Consider the following 20,424-nt stretch of genomic DNA (forward strand, 5'->3'; position numbering starts at 1 on the left):
ATCGTAATGAATAATGGTAGCCACTATGGAGATAGCAAAAGGAATGCTTAGTTTATTTAGAATATAACTAGTGTAAAATAGCAGTAATATGATTAGCTAATTAAAGTTAAGTTAGTAGTTTGTTCCCCTATCTCTTTCATTTAGTTTTGTTGAAAGATATCATTTGACATCCCTGATGATTAAAGTCCAGAATTTATCCACAGAACAGATATGGCTCAGGTACTTGCAGAGCCTAATCCGCAAGCTTCTATCCTGGTCTAGAGGGACCATCTCTAGATATAGGTTAAGCCTCCTTTCAGCCCATGGCTTCTCTACTTAGGCTGTTAATAAGACTGCCAATAAGCACCAGTTCTGACAGTGTAGGTTGTGATGTGGACACACTGTTTTTCACATAATTACCAAACAGCCATCTGATGGTAATGACTTTAAGTTCATACTAGCATTGAACATATTAACACTTCCTAGAGAGGAAAGATTCCTTATGTAATTACCAATCCCCTGAGCCATCCTGTACCCATAGAGAGAGAGAGCACCACTTCGACAGAAATCATTTAAAAAAAATTGACTTATTTTGGAGAGTTGAGAAAGAAAATGGTTCCCAGTTTCTTCTGGCACATTTGTAGTAACCCTGGCCCAGCTGTGGTTTGGCAGTTCAGAATGCTGTTCTGGGGGAAGAGACAGCCAGAGAAAAGGGGGGCTCAGAATCTGCCCGAATGGGCAGTTGCAAGGTGGCTCATAAAAAAGGAGGTGAGAAGATGCAGCATTGGGTAAAAATGGATTTTGCTGAGGAAGCTGGACTGTGAATGGCCATGTGCAAAGCACAGAGCATATGACCGGTGAGGTGGACCACTGGGATGTTGACAGAGGGAATACAGTTTGGGTATCTGGGGAATGAGTGTGGCCCTCTGGGTGAGGAGCTGTTGTTTGCGGATGGAAAGGAGTCTTTGGATCAAGCCCTAAGAAAGGGCTGGAAAGAACTGTGGTTAGGGTTGCCAACTGTCTAATCGCACAAAAAGATAAGAATGGCCCTACTGGGTCAGACCAAAGGTCCATCTAGCCCGATATCCTGTCTTCCGACAGTGGCCAGTGCCAGGTGTCCCAGAGGGAATGAAAAGAACAGGTAATCATCAAGTGATCCATCCCTTGTCGCTCATTCCCAGCTTCTGGCAAACAGAAGCTAGGGACACCATTCCTGCCCATCCTATCTAATGGACCTATCCTCCATGAATTTATCTAGTTCTTTTTTGAACCCAGTTATGGTATTGACCTTCACAACATCCTCTGGAAAGGAGTTCCATAGGTTGACTGTGCATTGTGTGAAGAAATACTTTATTTATTTTAAACCTGCTGCCTATTAATTTCATTTGGTGACCCCTAGTTCTTGTGTTATGAGAAGTAGTAAACATTTCCTTATCTACTTTCTCTACACCAGTCATGATTTTATATCTATCATATCTCCCCTTAGCTGTCTCTTTTCCAAGCTGGAAAGTCCTAGTCTTATTAATCTCTCCTCATATGGAAGCTGTTCCATACCCCTAAAAAATATTTGTTGCCCTTTTCTGAACCTTTTCCAATTCCAATGTATCTTTTTTGAGATGGGATGATCACATCTGCACACAATATTCAAGGTGTGGGCATACCATGCATTTATATAGAGGCAACATGATATTTTCTGTCCTATTTTCTATTCCCTTCTTAATTATTCCCAGCAATCTGTTCTCTTTTTTGACTGCCGCTGAACCTTGAGTGGATGGTTTTAGAGAATTATCCACAATGACTCCAAGATCTTTCTTGAGTGGTAATAGCTAATTTAGACCCCATCATTTTATATGTATAGTTGGGATTATGCTTTCCAACGTGCATTACTTTACATTTATCAACATTAAATTTCATCTGCCATTTTGTTGCCCAGTCACCTAGTTTTGAGAAATGCTTTTGTAGCTTTTCGCAGTCTGTCTGGGTCTTAACTATCTTTAGTAATTTTGTATCATGTGCAAATTTTGCCACCTCACTGTTTACCCCTTTTTCCAGATCATTTATGAATATGTTGAATAGGGCTGGTCCCAGAACAGACCCCTGAGGGACACCACTATTTACCTCTCTCCATTCTGAATGTTGGCCATTTATACCTACCCTTTGTTTCCTATCTTTTAACCAGTTACCACTCTGAGAGCATCTTCCCTCTTATCTCGTGGCAGCTTACTTTGCTTAAGAGCCTTTGGTGAGGGACCTTGTCAAAGGCTTTCTGAAAATCTAAGTACACTATATCCACTGGATCCTCTTGGTCCACGTGCTTGTTGATCCCCCTCAAAGAATTCTAGTAGATCGGTGAGGCATGATTTTCCCCTTACTAAAACCCATGTTGACTCTTCCTCAACAAATTATGTTCATCTATATGGCGGACAATATTGTTCTTTATTGTAGTTTCAACCAGTTTGCCTGGTACTGAAGTCAGGCTTACAAGCATATAATTGCCGGGATCACCTCTGGGGCCCTTTTTAAAAATTGGCGTCACATTAGCTATCCTCCAGCCATCTGGTACAGAAGCTGATTTAAATGATGGGTTACAGACTACAGTTAGTAGTTCTGCAATTTCACTTTTGAGTTCCTTCAGAACTCTTGGGTGAATACCATCTGGTCCTGGTGACTTATTGCTGTTTAATTTATCAGTTTGTTCCAAAACCTCCTCTAATGATAGCTCAACCTGGGACAGTTCCTCAGATCTGTCACCTAAAAGGAATGGCTCAGGTCTGGGAATCTCCCTCACATCCTCAGCTGTGAAGAACAATGCAAATAATTCATTTAGTTTTTCTGCAATGGCCTTATCGTCCTTGAGTGCTTCTTTAGCACCTTGATTGTCCAGTGGCCTTACTGATTGTTTAGCAGGCTTCCTGATTCTGATGTACTTAAAAAAATGTGCTATTACTTTTTGAGTCTTTGGCTAATTGTTCCTCAAATTCTTTTTTGGTCTTCCTAATTGTATTTTTACATTTCATTTGCCAGTGTTTATGCTCCTTTCTATTTTTCTCACTGGGATTTAACGTCCACTTTTTAAAGGATGCCTTTTTGCCTCTCATTGCTTCTTTTACTTTGTTGTTTAGCTACGGTAGCTCTTTTTTGGTTCTCTTACTATGTTTTTTAATTTGGGGTATACATTTAAGTTAAGCCTCTATTATGGTGTCTTTAAAAAATTTCCACACAGTTTGCAGAGATTTCACTTTTGGCACTGTATCCTTTAATTTCTGTTTAACTAACCTCCTCATTTTTGTGTAGTTCCCCTTTCTGAAATTAAATGATACAGTGTTGGGCTGCTGTGATGTATTTCCTGCCACAGGGATATTAAATTTAATTATATTATGGTCACTATTACTAAGCGGTCCAGCTATATTCACCTCAGGGACCAGATCCCGTGCTCCTCTTAGGACTAAATCAAGAATTGCCTGTCCTCTGGTGGGTTCCAGGACCAGCTGCTCCAAGAAGCAGTCATTTAAGGTGTCAAGAAACTTATCTCTGCATCCCATCTTGAGGTGACATGTACCTCAAGATAACTGAAATCCCCCCATTATTATTTTTGAGTTTTTTATGTTAATAGCCTCTCTAATCTCCCTGAGCATTTCACAAGCCCTATCCCCATCCTCGTCAGATGGTCGGTAATATATCGCTACTGCTATATTCTTATTATTAGAACATGGAATTTCTATCCATAGAGATGCAGTTTGATTCATTTACGATTTTTACTTCATTTGATTCTACGCTTTCTTTCACATATAATGCTACTCCCCCACCAGCATGACCTGTTCTGTCCTTCCGATATATTTTGTACCCTGGTATTACTGCAGTGGTTCCCAAACTGGGGTTTGCGAACCCCTGGGGGTTTGGAGAACGTTGCAGAGGGTTCACCAGAAAAATTTCACTAATGGCGGCCAGAGAATCCCGGGCATTGAAGGCAGCAGATGGAAACTGGTTGCAGGGCAGACAGCCTGAGGCCCAGGGAGAGTGAGGCCTGGTAGTTGGGGCTGGCAGCCCAAGCCCCGGCGGTCAGTGGGACGTGCAGCCGGAGCTCAGTTGACTGGGGTGGTCAATGGGGTCCAGCAGCAGGAGCCCCACGGAGTGCAGAGTGCGGAGGAAATTTAAACTTAAATCCCTGGAAATATTCATTTTTAGGAGGGGGTTCAAGAGATTTCACAATTTAGTGAAAGGGGTTCACGGGCTGTTAAAGTTTGGGAACCACTGTATTACTGTATCCCATTGATTTACCCTTATTCCACCAAGTTTCTGTGATGCCCATTATGTCAATATCCTCATTTAATATGAGGCACTCTAGTTCACCCATTTTATTATTTAGAATAGCATTGGTATATAAGCATTTTAAAAACTTGTCTCCTTTTAGCTGTCTGCCATTACACGATGTAATTGAATGGGACTCTTTTTTATTTGATTGTTTCTGATCAGGCCCTGCCTGTATTTTATTGTTTTCCAGCCTCTCGTCCTCACTAGGACATAGAGATTCTCTATTAATAGATCCTTCCCTAAGGGATGTCCGAACCACATGCTCCTCCTCACCCAAACACCCTTGCCCCGGACCCTTCCTTGCCCCTTCCCCAAGGCCCTGCCAACTCCACCCCTCTCCCTTCGACGCTCGCTCTCCCCCACCCTCACTCACTTTCACTGGGATGAGGCAGGGGGTTGGGGTGCAGGAGGGATTGTGGGATGGGGCCGAGGGATTCGGAGAGTGGGAGGGGGCTCTGGGCTGAGCCTGGGGCAGGGGGATGGGGTGCAGAAGGGGACGCAGGGTGTGGGCTATGGGAGGGAGTTTGGGTGCAGGAGAGGGCTCAGGGCTGGGGCAGGGGGTTGGGGTGTGGGCTTTGGCCGGGCGGTGCTTACCTCAGGCGCAACTGGCATTTCTGGCTCCTAGGCTCAGGGGTGGGCAGGCAGCTCTGTGCAATGCCCTTGCCTGCAGGCCCCCCCTGGTTCCCGGCCAAAGTGAGCTGCTGAGTCGGCGCTTGGGGAGGGGGAAGCGCACAGAGCTGCCTGGCCGCCCCTACACCTAGGAGCCAGAGGGACGTGCTGAATGCTTCTGGGAGCTGTGCAGAGCCATGGCATGTAGGGAGCCTGCCTTAGCCCCACTGCACTGCCAACCAGACTTTTAGCGGCCTATTAAAATCTACCAGATTGGTTTCAGTAGTTAGGAGATTGATTTAGATTCTGGGAGGGTTGACAACCCTAGGTGTGATCATCACAGAGTAGAAGCAAAGGAGCATCATAAGCTGGAGAGAGGTGAAGGTGGGACAACTGGGGTGAAGCAGGATTTTGCAGCCAGGGAGAGGAGGAGTTGATTAACTCTTGGGATGACACAGCATGTTGTTGAAAAACATGTTTTATTGTGGTGGTAACTAAGGTTTTATTATTTTTCCAAGCGAGTACTGGATTTTAATATAATATAAATAATAGAGTAATATAAAATATTGTTCCTGACAAATTTCTGTTTTTTTTCCTTAACCTTAAATTTTAAACTTTATTATCTTCATTGTGTTGGTTTGCCTCTGCCTCTCCTCACAGTAGGCAAAGCCTAGCTGAGGCCTGGGTCACTGCACATGTTCCCACCTGTTATAGTTCTTCATCATCACAAGAAAATTATTGGATAAATTAGATGGAATACAGAGAAGAAAATAAAGTGGACTATCTGGGAGAAATTAAATTATGTACGGCAGTGCCTAGAAATATATGCATTACAATTTAATAGGAAGATTGGCTTCTATATTAATAGAGACAGCTTGAAGGATAGTTTTATTGGCTAAAAGAATAGCTGGCCCAATTATGATTACCAGATGCTTTTAGCTGAAATAAAGGGATATATGTGATAAATAAAAGGAATGAGTTCTAAGCATTATAGTTAATTTTATATAGTTAAAATAAGCCTCCTTGATGCATCTGGTGATAGTCTTACAATAGCTGGGTGCGATGTATAATTCATTTACCAAGAGATGATCCATGTGAGTGTATGTAATAGACAGCAGTGGTATTTTTGTCTGTTTATATGTACATTGTATTGCATCACTGAGGAAGGCAGTGCATCAAGGAGGCTGGGAAAGGCAAGCAAGCCTTCACCTAAAATTTCAGTTCAACTCCAGTTTTCTCAAAGATGGCCAGTGCCTGTTTGCCTAATGTTGTACGCTAGGTTCCATTCACTGCTATGGTTTCCCAAGTGACAGTGTGAGTGGGGAGGCAGTCCCTCCTAGTAGTTAGAGTCTATAACCTTGGCCCTGCCTAGTGGTAAGAGTCTGCTCAGGCAGCAGCGGGTAGGGGTAACCAGGCCCTCCCAGTCCACTGGCATCTGACCCAGGTGTTGTCTTGGGTGCTGTAAGGAAGACACCCGCTGTCTGTGGTCCAACTAACACCCTTCCCCAGGGTCTCTTCCTATCACTTTATGCCTCCTTGGGGCACATCGTGGTTTGTGGTTGTCCCTTGCAATGCAGTCAAGGGCCTCTGAAGGCTGGAGAGTCCCAGCTTCATGCAGCAGTGCTCCTCCTACAGATACTCTCCTGGCGTAACCCCTCCATAACAGTGAGTGCAGGTCTGTCTCCACATGCCACTCTGCTGTACTGAAGAGACTCCCTGGCTGGCCCCAGAGTTGTTCTGCACCCCTCTCTTTCCAGTGTGGGATTTAGCTACCCCATGATAGTCATGTTAGGCAACTGCTTGATGATTGTCTTTAAAGCCAAGGGTGTTGACTGCCACACTGATATGAACCTTTACAATAATTTTTTTTGCTTTGTTATTTTTTTCTTTGGAACTCTAAAATCTGATAAGTAGAGCTTGGGAAAATGTAAGAGCGGTAAATTACTTATGATCTGCAAAATTTTTCAGAAGTGGTAATGTACATTAAATGTAAAGTATTGTTTGCTTTCATATCTGTTTTCTCCTCTCTCTATCTCCCATACTAGCTACTGTCCTGGGCTTTGGCTTTTCAATGTCTTTCTGGCAGATCCAGTTATATTTTTGAACCTGGAAGTTGTGACCCAGGGTCTTGGTGCCAAATGGCAAAAGGCACAGGAGCTGCATGTGGTTTTACAGGAATTCTCTGGGTTGGATATAAGCATAATAGTTCACCGAAGGGTAGCATGTGAGGTCTCTGCTGAGAGCCAGTGGCTCACCGGTCATCATAATCTTTGCAAAATGTACTTTTAATATGTAAGGAATTATGAATCTATACTAAAAATTGTGATCTTAAGATCTTGGAGTTTAGACAGGTCACCAAGAGGTGACATACCTCGGAAATGTTCCTTTCAGGCAGGAAATAACCGATATCTGTTTTCCTGTCTGGTCATTTGGGTATTATGTACTGTCATGCATCAGGAGAGTGAAATAGGAGGCATATGTAAGTCCCAGGATGAGGAGAAGCCTTATTCCCTGTAGAGGGAAGAAAGGTTTCTATAGATTAATTAAAAGCACCTGAAGCCAGTCACCTGATTAAAAGCTCCCTGCTTCAATCATCCAGGAGTTGGAGCAGAGTGGTTTGGAGTTGGAGCAAAGAGCAGTTTGAAGGAGTTGGAGTAGAGTGCAGTTTGGAGGAGTTGAAGTAGAGGAGAGTTTGGAGAAGTTCCGTGGCTGGCTAGAAGACCAAGACCCTAGGTAAAGAGACACGTGGCTTATGCAGAGAGGGGGCAGGAAGCCCCACAAGCTGAATAGCAGGAAGGGAAAGTAGCCGAGGAGGGGAAGGAAGCACTAGTTCAAGTGGTTTGCCACTATCCCTAGGGCCCCTAGGCTGGGACCCGGAGTAGAGGGCGGGCTCGGGTCCCTCCCTCTCCACTACTCTTCTCTGGGTTACTAGTGGGACAGTAGATACCCTAGTTCAGGGGCATGAAACTGCACCCTGAACCCCCCCCCAAAAGAAGAGGAAGCACGGGACTCATCATAATCGTGCCAGCAATTTGCCACAGTACTGTATGTCTATATGCATACTGAACCCCTCCAGGCTAAATAAGAGATTGCAAAATCTACAAGATGAAATGAATAGCAGGAGGTGTCCTTTTTATGAAAAAAGACAAAGGACTATTCTGGTATATCCAGTGGGGGCAAAGAAACACTGAATCCTTCATGTAGGAGGCAAGCTGACAGCATGTCAGCCTCATGAAAGGAGGGTCACAACCAAGGCTGGGTATAAAACACTGAAAGGAGTTTGGGTGAACCAAACTCTACAAGACATGAGTGTTAATTAAGTCTGGGATCTAGAACGTGTGTTATGATTTTATTTTATATGTTGGCATTTGTTTCAAATACTTCTCCTTGCTATCGCTTGAATCTCTGTGCTTTGTTAAATAAACTTATACTTGTATGATTTCACTATAAACATATCTAAGTGCTGTGTGTTAAGTGGAGAGGTGATCTGAGGTGGAACTCCATTGTCCACCCATAGTAGTATAGTAGAATTTGATGTTTCCAGTTAAGAAGGGGCATAGGGGTATTTCTGATAAACAAATTACCTATACACTTTGTGTTACTGACTCTTAAAATCCCAAACCTCTGTTTACCTGAATTTCACTGGTTACCAGATACCATTATTGAAAATGGGGCATTGGTGCAAAGTTCATAATCTTGGCCTTCTGCTTAAACACAGTCACAATATCCACTACTGAAACATTCTCTGTTAGTAGCTATCCACATGAGAACTAATACAATACTGTTTTCTCGTTTTTGTATTGGAATGTGTGGCAAAGCCAATGAATTCTGCAAAGCCATGTATCAGAAGTATCACACATCACTTTTTTCATTAAGTTTTTTTTACCTTATGGTAGAACGTGTCATGTCTGGAAATCAAGAACATTTGAAGCCCTATTTGAATTGCCTTTATATTTTTTCCTGAATGAATTATATATCATGACTGTCTGCCTTAATTTAGGTTTGTGCAAGTCAGAAACTATGCAGTACTTTGAGGAGAAAAGTGAGTGATATTGAGACCCAACTACCAGCTTTACTTGAAGCCAAAATGCTTGCTGTATCAGGTAAGGTTTACGTGATAAGAGATATGATGGTAATGACTTTAAGTTCATACTAGCATTGTGCATATTCACACTGATTTCCTAGAGAGTAAAGATTCCTTGTGTAATTACCACAATGTCTTAGAAAATGTTTAGTGAGGGGGATATGTAATAGTCATACTGAGAATGTGGTATCTTCAGCATAGTCCAACTGTATAAATATGTGATTGGTAGATTTCCTGACTTTTACACGTTAAAAGTACCTATCACTCTTCAGTATCAGAAAAGCCATACAAATAACAAAAAATATAATAATTACATGGATGGATTTTAAATGACACCATAAAATGGAATACAATAATAGGTAGCTTCTGCTGTTTAGATTAGATTATTAAACAACTAATGTTGGCAGCAAAAGAGAATCTGGTCCTTGGAAGCACTCATGCGTATTATTTACAACCAGTAAAACACTGAAATGTGAATACAAAGCCTGATTCATAACAGGGTTACATGCCATTTATTTGGGATTACTGCACCATTTACTAAGGAAAAAAGACTAAGCATAATTTTGTTTCTAAGTTAAAGAGCTGGCTTTTGTAGTTCAGCAAGTCTTTCCTACGCATGTAAGTAGATACCTCTCCATTAGGCACCTGCTACAGAGGACAAGCCAAGGTAGAGGAGGTGTGGATTCAGGCACAAAATGTATTCAGTCTTGCACCAAATTAAAGAAAGAGGCCAGTGTGTATTCTATATATGCCAAAAGGACACACATGACCTGTGCTGTGGCTATTTACTCTCTTAATTAGAAGCTATAGTACTATTTACAAAAGCATACATAATTTTAGAATAAAGTATCATGAGGCATCACATACTGCTTTCTACAGCTGAATAATGTAAAACTTGAATGCAGACTTGAGGATCAAACAAAATCCAAATTCAAATAATTAGGGCCCTGATCCTGCAAGATGCCAAGCATCCTCAATTTCCACAGTCTTCCATGAGTCCCTTACAGACTAGAACCGCTTGTGTTTTGCTTGGGTAAGGATTGCAAGGTCAGAGCTGTAATGGATTTTCTTGTGCATATGTTAAAGAAACATGGATCTGTGTATTTTTTGGAACCATGCACCAGATTCACCAGTATTCTCCAGCTGCTCTGTGCAAAGTAGCCAGACGCCAGATTTACAGTTCTTGGTGTTGCGAGAGTGAAGAAGCCATAAAGAATTGGTGCATCAGATTTTGACACTTTTAGAAAATAAAATGTGTTCATGTGAAATCTTCTGTAGCAAAGCATTTTGAACTAGTTTAAATGTAACCCTTCTGCCCGTCAGAGTTGGCAGCAACAAGGGCCGGGTTTAGTATCTAGGGGTTCCATTCCAATAACACAATGCAAAAGCGGCTCGAGCCCTCACCCAGTGACCTGGGACAAATATATACCACCCCCGCTGGGCGCCTCCAAGAGGCAATACTTGCCCTCTCGCAAGCACAGTGTAGCAGAAAGCCTTTTAATAACAGAGAGAAACAATGTGGCATTATGTTGGGGAAACACCACCAACAGGATTCATAACACAAACCATGAGCAAAAACTCACCCCAAGCAAATTGGGGCGTTGTTTTCCTTTGGTTCTTGAGTCCAGCAACCCAAAAGTCTCTGTCCCTGGTCAGGGCAGCCCCAGAGTTTGAAAGTTTATCTGCAGAGTTTTACCTCCCAACCTGGGTGGGGATATGGGGGGGGTTAAGGGGCACCTTATGTGGTCCAAAGCTGATTGTCCCACCTCTCCATGGGGCTCCACTCTGCCAGCCGCCCCGATGAACTGCTCCAGGCATCCGACAAACTGCTCTGCTCCACCAGCCACTCTGCTCTGCTTGCTGTCCTGCAAACTGCAATGCTCTGCTCTGCCAGCCGTCCCACAAACTGCTCTGCTCGCTGTCCTGTAAACTGCTCTGCTCGCCATCCCACAAACTGCTCCGCCATATATCTTCAGGCTCCCACCCACTACACAAAACTCAGTGATTTCAGCTCTTAGTAAGTTCAGCTCTTTTGTGATTTCAGCTTGTAGTAAGGGAGCCTCAGTGCTGGTGCACCATTAGCCCAAAGTGAATTCAGCTCAGCAGCCTGTAACTAGACTCCTAATGGAATCAAAATTAGCTCTAATATTCCACAGTGGAGAGAGGAGGAAGTGCAATTAGCATGCAAGGCCCTCACCAGGGGGCCCATGCCACAAAGTATTAATACCTGTCCCCAGCTTCTCTCTATTCACTGGGTTTTGGAACTTAGTTGATGGTGAGTTCCTCCATCATAACAAAAGGCCGAGTATAGTTCCATGGTCCTTGATTCGCATAATCAGGATAATAACAGTTTATTCCTGCCCCAATAACAGAGAAATTGGGGCTCCTACAGCAATCAAAGTGACCATCTCGGCAGGGTGGGTGTGCCTATGCAAATGAGATCAGTCCCTGAAGTTCTTTTCCACAACTCATCATGACTCGCCACCAGTTGTCAGGGTAGAGCTCATCCTGACTCTGCTTACATTTAAACGAGGTTGCTTAGGGTTCAGCAAGGGATGCAAGAGACAATTTAATACCTCTGTAAACTGTCTTCTCAGTGCTATAAATATGTTGCTGTTGCATGCCTTTTTAGGAGTGACAGCACTGTTACCATTTTTTCACTCTGACCCTCTGAAAAGCTCTTCTAGTTCTAGAGTATTTCAAGGATTTTATAAAGTGTTCCTTCATTTTTCCCTTCCCAGATGACTATATTTTGCTTTCATATGCTGGCAGGAATGATAACTGTTAACCTCTGACAAAACAGAAGCAAGTTATTCTGAAGTTTGTTCTTCGACAGAATAATCTGTTTGGGTGCAATCTTGCAATCCTTACTGAGACAAAACTCCCATTTACTTCAGTGGAAGTTTTCCATGAGTAAGGATTATGGGCTCCAGTTCTGTACATTCATGCTGTTCTCTTCCATTGGCTCTTTTTGTTTTTCTGCACTAGCAGTATTTGTTTGGTGTGTGTGATTCATGTGACTTGACTTGTTTGTATTTCTTTGTTACCAGTGGGGTTTTGAAGATTAAATAATTTTTTTGAAGGTGTAATAAAACTTCATAAAAGGACAGAAACCTGACTGTGGTTGCAAATGTCCAGACATGAGGCATCTAAGTAGGGAGGAGTTCAGGCCTCCTGAGATTTTTCTTTATGCAGTTGTGTCCTAAGGAAAAGAAAGAAGAGCAGAGGTAGAAAGTGAAAAGCCTATGACGCTGTCGGTCTGAGGAGTATCTTTATATTGCAGGTTAGGAGGAGTTTTATTTTCTGAATAAGAGCCAGTTCCTGCAAAGTGCTGAGCCTAGTGTAAACCACAGATCCCACTGAATTCAGTGGGAGGTGCTGTATCGCGTTAGCCTCCTCTGAAGTCAGTGGGAGAAGTTGAGGGCACTCAGCACAGCATCTTGGCAAGATTATGCCCTATGTGATGTGTTGCTACAATTTTCTTTCATTTTTACTATGGAGTAACAGGGATCTGTGAGCAACAGAGTGAGACAATTTAAAGTAGAGAGGAAGCAACATTATTTTAATTTTTGAATTAAATGTGGATGTGATTTGATGACTTGGATGCTGTGGTTCTTCTGCTGATTCATAGCTAAATTTTGATATGGCTGTTGATAAAACCTGCATACTAGTTGAAGAGAAGAAAATTAAATATCCTACTTACTGTACACTCTTGAAGATATGGCAGGAAAGCGGGAGGACACATCTGTAATGGTGGATATTGATCCACTCTTTCTCAGTGAACTGACCTGGATAGTGTATTTACCACTCTTCTTTCAGATTCGTTAGCTTTGCTCTTGCATGTGTGCATGCACAAAACATGTAGCCATGCAGCCAGTGGGGTTTCCAGTGGAGTCAATTGTTTACTTTCCCTTACTCCACACACACCATTTGGTGCTGAATCACAACAATGTCCCACTGGCTAAGTATGGGTGGTTTTGCTCTTTCTGGAATCCATAAAAACCACTGAGTGTCAGGCAAAGTGGTTATTTGGAAGAACTGCAGTGTGTTCTTTTCCTCAGAAAATGAACAACATGCTTCTTTGGAGTATTCTCAGCCTTTGCTGGCTTGGGCAGTGAGACCAGACAGGAGAACACAATACCCTGCTATTAAGTTGTCCAGAAAGTTTGTACTAATTGAACTTTTTTCTCATCTGTAAATAAACCTCTTTTATTTCCCCTTAAGTTCTTGGTTTCTTTGTTGATGCATGCACTTGGAGGACTCATAGATAAAAGTTGTTAGAAAGAAATAATTAAGGTTTCGTATAGGATGATGCCACACTGTTTGAAACATGTATTGCTGTAAAATATTCCTTGTGGGTCTTTTATGTGCAACTCCAAAAAGCATTCAATTTTTGTTATATTGCTAGGAGAAATATTTTGCTTCCAGGTACACTTTGGTAAAGTGCAATAGTACTAGTTTAGTATTGCAGGATATGCATTATTACAATCGTACAAGAATGTAGCATTACCAGAAAAAATTGAGAGACTAGCCTATGTGCAAATATTCCCATATAAAACAATGTAGTTATAATAGGTAGAATTAGTAAGTTACATTACTGTATATGTTGGGTGCTGGCTGAATAAAAATAAAGTTATTAACTAAGAGAATTGAAGTGAAATAAAAGGAAAATGGGGGAAAATCAGTTATTACAAATCCTGACAATACAGATTTATGTTTTAGTGCTGCTAGGGGGCACCTTTCAGGGATGGTATCTTGAACCTCCAGTGCAAAGTGGGAAACTGCAGAATCCATCTCCACTGACTACCAAAAGTCACCATCCACTTAAAAGCTCACCCGTAAGGCATCTAATGAGTACCCCCAAGAGGAATCATATCCTTAAACTATTTCACAGAGTAAAATGTTAATTTGGAGTGATTTGTCTCAGCTCTCTGTAGAAGACAAATGGCTCCGAGCTGCTTACAGCTGAGAAAGAAAAGACCCTTCCTGCTAAAGAAGCTGATATAAAAGTGCTTCTAAGATGTATCAAAGTGCTCAGAATTATAGCTGAGTAGAGAAAAGAAAAGGGAAAAGAGCCCCAGTTGCAGGGCAGTGTATATCGTGGGCTGCTCTGGTGCCACAGAGTGTGGAAGCTCTGGGGTCCCTGGCTCAGGAGTAATCTCCTTGGTAAGCTGCTGAGGACCCTGGGTTCCCTGGGTAGTTCTTCAAGTGATTACATTTGTCCATTCCAATGTAGGTGTGTGCATGCCCCTAGCACAGTCACCGGAAATTTTTCCCTCGGTTGTATCTGTCAGGTTGGCTTTGATGCCCTCTGGAACTGCGCACTCATAGCGCCGGTATAAAGGTCCCCGCCGACCCTGTGCCCCCTCCGTTCCTTTTTACCACCCGTGAAGGTCACTGGAACTACTGTCCTTGCTTTGCAAGTACTTTCTCAGTGGACTTTATTCTCAATTATTGAACATAGTTAGTTTGCATAGTAAAGTTTTATTTAGTAGTTAGATAGACTTAGACATAGTTCGTTCTCCGTTTAGTGGAATTTGTTCTCCGCTCCCAGTGCTGGGCCATGTCTCTGTCATCAGGTTTCAAGCCTTGTGCCTCCTGCAAAAAGGCTATGCCTCTGAGCAACCCCATTTTAGCTGCCTCAAGTGCCTGGGGGAAGTTCACATTTGGGAGCACTGCAGAGACTTCAAGCCCCATACCAAAAAAAGACCGGGATGTTAGGCTGAATTTTTTAATGGAGGCAATGCTAATACCTCCCTCAGAGCCAGGACGTTTGGATTCAGCACCAAGTACCTCGGCATCAGTGAGGAGCATCCCTGCTGCTGTTTGGGATGTTCAGCACAGTTCACCATCGTCGGTACCCAGGAATGACATTCCTGCCGCCATGCGAGAACCTCGGCACTGTTCACCATCTCCGTTGCTGAGGAGAAGCGCTCTTGTCACCGGTTGAGAACCTTGGCACTGTTCACCATCTTCAGTGCCGAGGAAGAAGCAGAAGAAGTCAGAGAGGACATTCCCCGACCCTGAGGTCGGCAGGCCATGGAGACGTTTGAAGAGTGCGACCTGCACTCGGACACTCTGTGACTCCAGAAACACATGTGGTGTCGTTGACTCCAGCCCTGGGGTGGGTGCTGTTGAGCCTGGCACCGGAGGGTCACCGTGGTACCAGCACTTTGGCAGTACCTTCCACGCTGGAGGCATTTGTCACAATGAGTTACCTACTCTCAATGTTGGTACCCATGTCTCTGGCTATATAAGAGCCGATGATGTTGGTGCTGGTAGGAAGGGAAGAGCAGACTACAGTGGTACCAAGGTTCCTGTTACCTTCTAAAGGGAAACTGGCAATGATGATCCAGCCCCAGTCTCCTCCTCCTCCTCAGCACAAATCTCCAACACTGGTGGGCATTACTCCTCTCTGGTCTCCAAACAGAGACTCGCTGGAGTTGGAGTCCTATGCCTTGTGCAGGAGCCAGCACCTGCATTCAAGGCGGCACTATCCTGCAATGGTCCTGGGTTAAAAATATCTCATCAGCTGCATGGCCTTCTGAACAGTGGCAGATACTGGGACAGTGGCCTTTCTGGAGCCCCTGGGCTTTTCCCCTGATGCAAGGCCCCCAGGCCAGATACCTCTGCTCAGTGGCCTCCAAGGAAAGAGCGCTACCGCCACTCTGATCAGAGCCTGATCCAGGCTCTGGTACTGAGGCTGGCACTGACTACCAGGAGCCAGCACCACGAGACCCAACTGCTATCCCTTGTTACAGACACATCAACAATGGGTTGGGGTGATCACTTGGGGTCCCTTAGAAGTCATGGCCTTTGGTTTCCAGAAGAATTTTCTCTACACATCAATGTCAAGGATCTCAGACCAGTCCTCTTGGCTTCCCAGACATTCCAACTCCATGTGGCAGGCAAGAATGCCTCAGTTCTCACAACACAATGGTGATATTTTATATCAACAGACAGGGAGGAGCTTGCTCTTCTCCCCTGTGTCAAGAGGCAATTCGCTTGTGAGAATTTTGCATAGCCCACTTGATTCACCTTGAGGCCTCCTAACTACCGGGAACATAGAACGAACTAGTGGATCACCTTAGCAGATCCTTCTCTGGCCACCCTGAGTGGTCCTTTTGCCCAGATGTCATAAAAGCCATTTTCCAGAGGTGGGGAACACCCCACATAGATCTGTTCGTGACAGAGCACAACATGAAGTGTCTCCAGTTGTGCTCCCTCCTGGGCCACAGTCCCAGATCTCTTGCAGATGGCTTCCTCCTCTCTTGGACAGGACATCTCTTTGTTTCCTCGTATTCCACTCACACACAAGGTCCTGCTGAGGATCAAGTGAGACCGTGTGTGAGTCATCTTGACAGCCCCGGCCTGCCCCCCTCATTGGTTTGCTGCTCTTCTGGATCTCTCTGTGGAGACACAAATCCTTCTGCATCTTTATCGAGACCTAATCTCCGAGGACCATGGTCATCTGCGTCACTTGAACCTTGTGTCCATCCATTTGACAGTCTGGAAGCTCCATGGCTGAACCCTGCAGAACTAGTATGCTCAGAGTAGGTCTGCAAAGTCCCCCTAGGAAGTAGGAAGCCATCCACCAGAGCTACTTACCTGGTAAAATGGAAATGGTTCTCTATCTGGGCTTTCCAGAAGGGTGTTTCACTACACAATTCTCTCTACCATTCATTCTGGAATACTTACAACACTTAAAATAAGATCTAACCATGGCTTTTGTTAGTCCACCTAGTTGCAATCTCAGCCTTTCACCACTGTGACATTTCTAATGGTTTTCTTAAGGGCCTTGAGAGGTTGTACCCCCATGTGCGACACCCAGTGCCCCTCCCACAGTCCCCGGGACCTCAACCTGGTTTTATCAAAACTGACAGGCCCCCCCATTTAAACAGTTGGCAACTTGCTTCCTGCTGTATCTTGACCACCTTAGTGGCCATCACTTTGGCCAGAAGAATTTGAGATCCGTACCTTCATGTCAGAGCCACCTTACACGGTATTCTTCAAGAACAAGGTCCAATTGCGTCTTCATCCAGTTTTCCTTCTAAAGGTGGTTTCCCAGTTCCATAGCAATCAGGCTATCTTCCTACCAGTTTTTCTATCCAAAACCACACTCAAACAGGGAAGAGCAAAGACTCCACTTGCTACATGTTAGGCATGCTCTGGCTTTCTACATAGAAAGGACCAAGCTGTTTCGGAAAACTACCCAACCATTTGTGGCCATTGCAGACAGGATGAAAGGTCTTCCTGTCTCAGCCCAGAGAATTTCATTATTGATCATGTCATGTATCCTCACATGTTACGACCTGGAAGGGGTTCCTGCCCCTCATGTTCTGACAGCTCATTCCACAAGAGCACAAGTGTCTTTGGCAACTTTTTTAGTGCAAATGCCAAGACATTTGTAGAACAGCAACTTGGTCATCAGTAGACACATGTACTTCTCATTATGCCATCACTCAGCAGGCTAGAGATGATGCTGGATTTGGCAAAGTGGTACTAGAGTCAGCATGTCAACTAAACTCTGAGCCGTCCACCTGTACAACTGCTTAAGAGTCACCTACGTTGGAATGGACATGTGCAATCACTCAAAAAAGAAAAACGGTTATTAATCTTTCTGTAATTGTTGCTTTTCAAGATGTGTTGCACATGTCCAATCCAAGATCTGCCCTCTTCGAATTAGCTGAAAAGAAAGAAATGAAATGCCATGGGGTTGGCGGGGTCCCTTATACCAGTGCCATGAGCATGTGGCACCAGAGGGTGCCTGAGCAGACTGAACGGATACCACTGATGCAAAAATTTCTGGCAACTGTGCTTGGGGTGCGCACACACCTACATTGGAATGGACATGTGCAACACATCTCAAAGAACAACCGTTAAGGAAAGATTAATAACTGTTTTTTCCCCTGCCTGGTTTCCACTGTAATTTTGGAGAAATAGAATACAAAACATTTTTACTGGCAATGAAATTAGCATTTTCTGACAGAAAAGTGCCCTGTCAAGGAGTTTTTGGCCAGCACTGTTAAGAATGGATATTCACTCTAAACTAATGGATATGGAAAAAAAGATACAGCTGAGATCAGAGTTGGAGAGGATGTATATGTACTAGTGAATCTTCAGGCCAGAGTCAAGCAGTTGAGAGGAAAATATGGGGTAAAAGTTTTAAAAAGTACCTAATGATTTAAGAGCCTAAGTCCTATTTTCAAAAGTGACTTAGGCTCCTAAGTCATATAGACGCTTTTGAAAATTTAACCCATGTTCTCTACAGCTGGTGATCTGGAGAACTGTGAAAGAAGGAACAATGTGAGAATAAAAGAAGTCTTTGAAGCTTGGAGAAAGGCAATCTTAATTAACTATGTTAATAGTTAAGAATACCACTGAGGACATTTTAAATCTTAGTGCAGTGGAGGAAGTAACAACAGATAGGGCTCACAGTCTTCTCTTTTCAAGCATAAAAAATTGTTTCAGGGACATAATTGTACAGTTATGTTACTGTCAACAAAAAGTCTTCCTGATGGAAAAGCTCAAGATTTATCAGCTAATATACTGAGACTGTGCAGAAAAATAAAGTCAACTGAAGAACTGCAGGTGGCAGAAGGAAGGAGGGGGAAATACCTAAGATACAGGTGCAGTTTCTGATTCAAAGTTATCTTGTCCTACAATAATACAACCATTATGAAAGATCTAAAAGAGGAGAAGTAAATTATTCAATCTTTCTGGATACTTGTAGAAAGAAATACTGAGTTGCCAGGGAAGGACATTGAGGATGAGCAAGAGAAAAAGAAAACAATTCCCAAAGAAATGCAAGGATCTGACTTGAGATGAATAATCAAGACACAAGGCTAAATAGGTTGACTATAAATAGAAATGACATTTAAAGCAGAAGTCATATGTACATTAATGATCCATTAAAGGGACACTACGACACACATAAAGAGATGCAGAATATTCAGTTATTTTACTAAACATATATTTAGAAACTAACTATTAGATGGTGTGTGAGAGAGCTCCCTTGAGGGTATATGCTGTGTTAATTGGTTTAGTGGGCATGATGTTGAGGGACAGCTATCTCAGATTTTAAATCAGATAGAACCTCTGGTGTAGATTGGCATCCTCTCTAAAATTGTTCAGAAAGTGCTAATAAACCCATTGGCGGATGTTTTCAATACCACATTGATAGGGAAGAAGCTTACAGCGTCAATTCAAGAAGCATTTCTACTAATCCTCCCTAAGTCAGTAAATGTCTAACTGTCCAGACATCCTACTAACTCATATCTCTCAATCTCCCAAGTCCCAAATGTGGATCATGACGTGCAACAGACCCCAAATGAGGAGGATGGTGTGGGGCAGGGCTGCATGGACCCCCTGCTCAGGTCCCACAGTCCATTGCTTACCCTCTTTTCCCCCAATTGGCAACCCTTGGGGGAACTTTCTGAGGCAACCGCCCACAGGCAGAGGGTTGGCTCTTCCTCTTCCCTTCCCCTTGCAAAAGAGGAGGATCTGGCTGGAAAGAGGACCAGTCTCTCAGGCAGTCCCTAGATATTCAGCTCTAAGAGCTCAGTCTCCTTTGAGGAGTTTACCTTCTATTCCTCTTTCTGGGGCATATTACTTTGCTGTCAGTCAGGGCAGCTTCAGGAGTAATGCGATTTGTGTCTGTCTCCTTCTCAGCTGGACTACCTGTTACCAGCAGCCTCTGGGTTGGGCAGCCTTCTTCCTTTTCACCGTCCCTTCCTAGGTAAATTCCTCCTCGTCCAGGCTGAACAAGCCTTGCAGGTGCGTTAGTGTGGAATAGGCCCTCAGGTGCTTGTTAGCCTCCTCCATACCAGTGTGAGGACATGTCCCTTCACAGGGACACAACTTTATGCACAGAGGAAACTTAAAAGATAATGGGGTTTTAATATAAACAACTGTACAGACTTTTTAATGATTATTTATTTTTGATATAAATAATTTTCAGCAGTAAAACGAGGGGACACCAAACGTGTGGATATTAATAACTTAGGGACTAAAATGAGTGACATCCCTCAAAAAAGACTCAAGGGGTATGAACTGACCTGTAAAAAAACAAAAATCTGACAAGGTTTAGGCTAGTGTTTTTAAACAAAATATCATTCACTTATATATACAAAGAAGAGACAGGCAGCTAACAGACTGTTAGATGGCTGCTGGGGGATTATTTTATCTGACTAATCAAATAAATGATTCTGTATTTTAACATTAGAGGCTAAGAAAGCATTAATCATGTAGAGTGGAATTATTTTAGAGCAGTTTGGAACAATATGAAATTGTGGATAATTTTCTTAGCTGGACAAAAACTTTATCTGTAACCTGCTGTGAAGATGAAGAACAGTGGATATAATCAGAAGTTTTCATTTAATCTGGAAGCACCAAGTAGGGATGTTGTGTTACCTGTGCTTTTTACCTTGGCAATGGAATCA

General features: G+C 43.2%; 1 protein-coding gene across 1 annotated transcript in view; it reads left to right on the top strand.

The window, feature by feature from the left end:
- Positions 1-20,424, top strand: part of DISC1 (DISC1 scaffold protein) — a 379,838-nt gene that overhangs the window by 150,414 nt on the left and 209,000 nt on the right. The window contains exon 9 of the mRNA XM_038396820.2: positions 8,900-9,002. Coding sequence (XP_038252748.1) covers positions 8,900-9,002 — 103 coding nt within the window. The remainder of the gene's footprint in view (positions 1-8,899; positions 9,003-20,424) is intronic.

This window comes from Dermochelys coriacea, chromosome 3 (assembly GCF_009764565.3).
Source record: "Dermochelys coriacea isolate rDerCor1 chromosome 3, rDerCor1.pri.v4, whole genome shotgun sequence".
Taxonomy (NCBI): Eukaryota; Metazoa; Chordata; order Testudines; family Dermochelyidae; genus Dermochelys; species Dermochelys coriacea.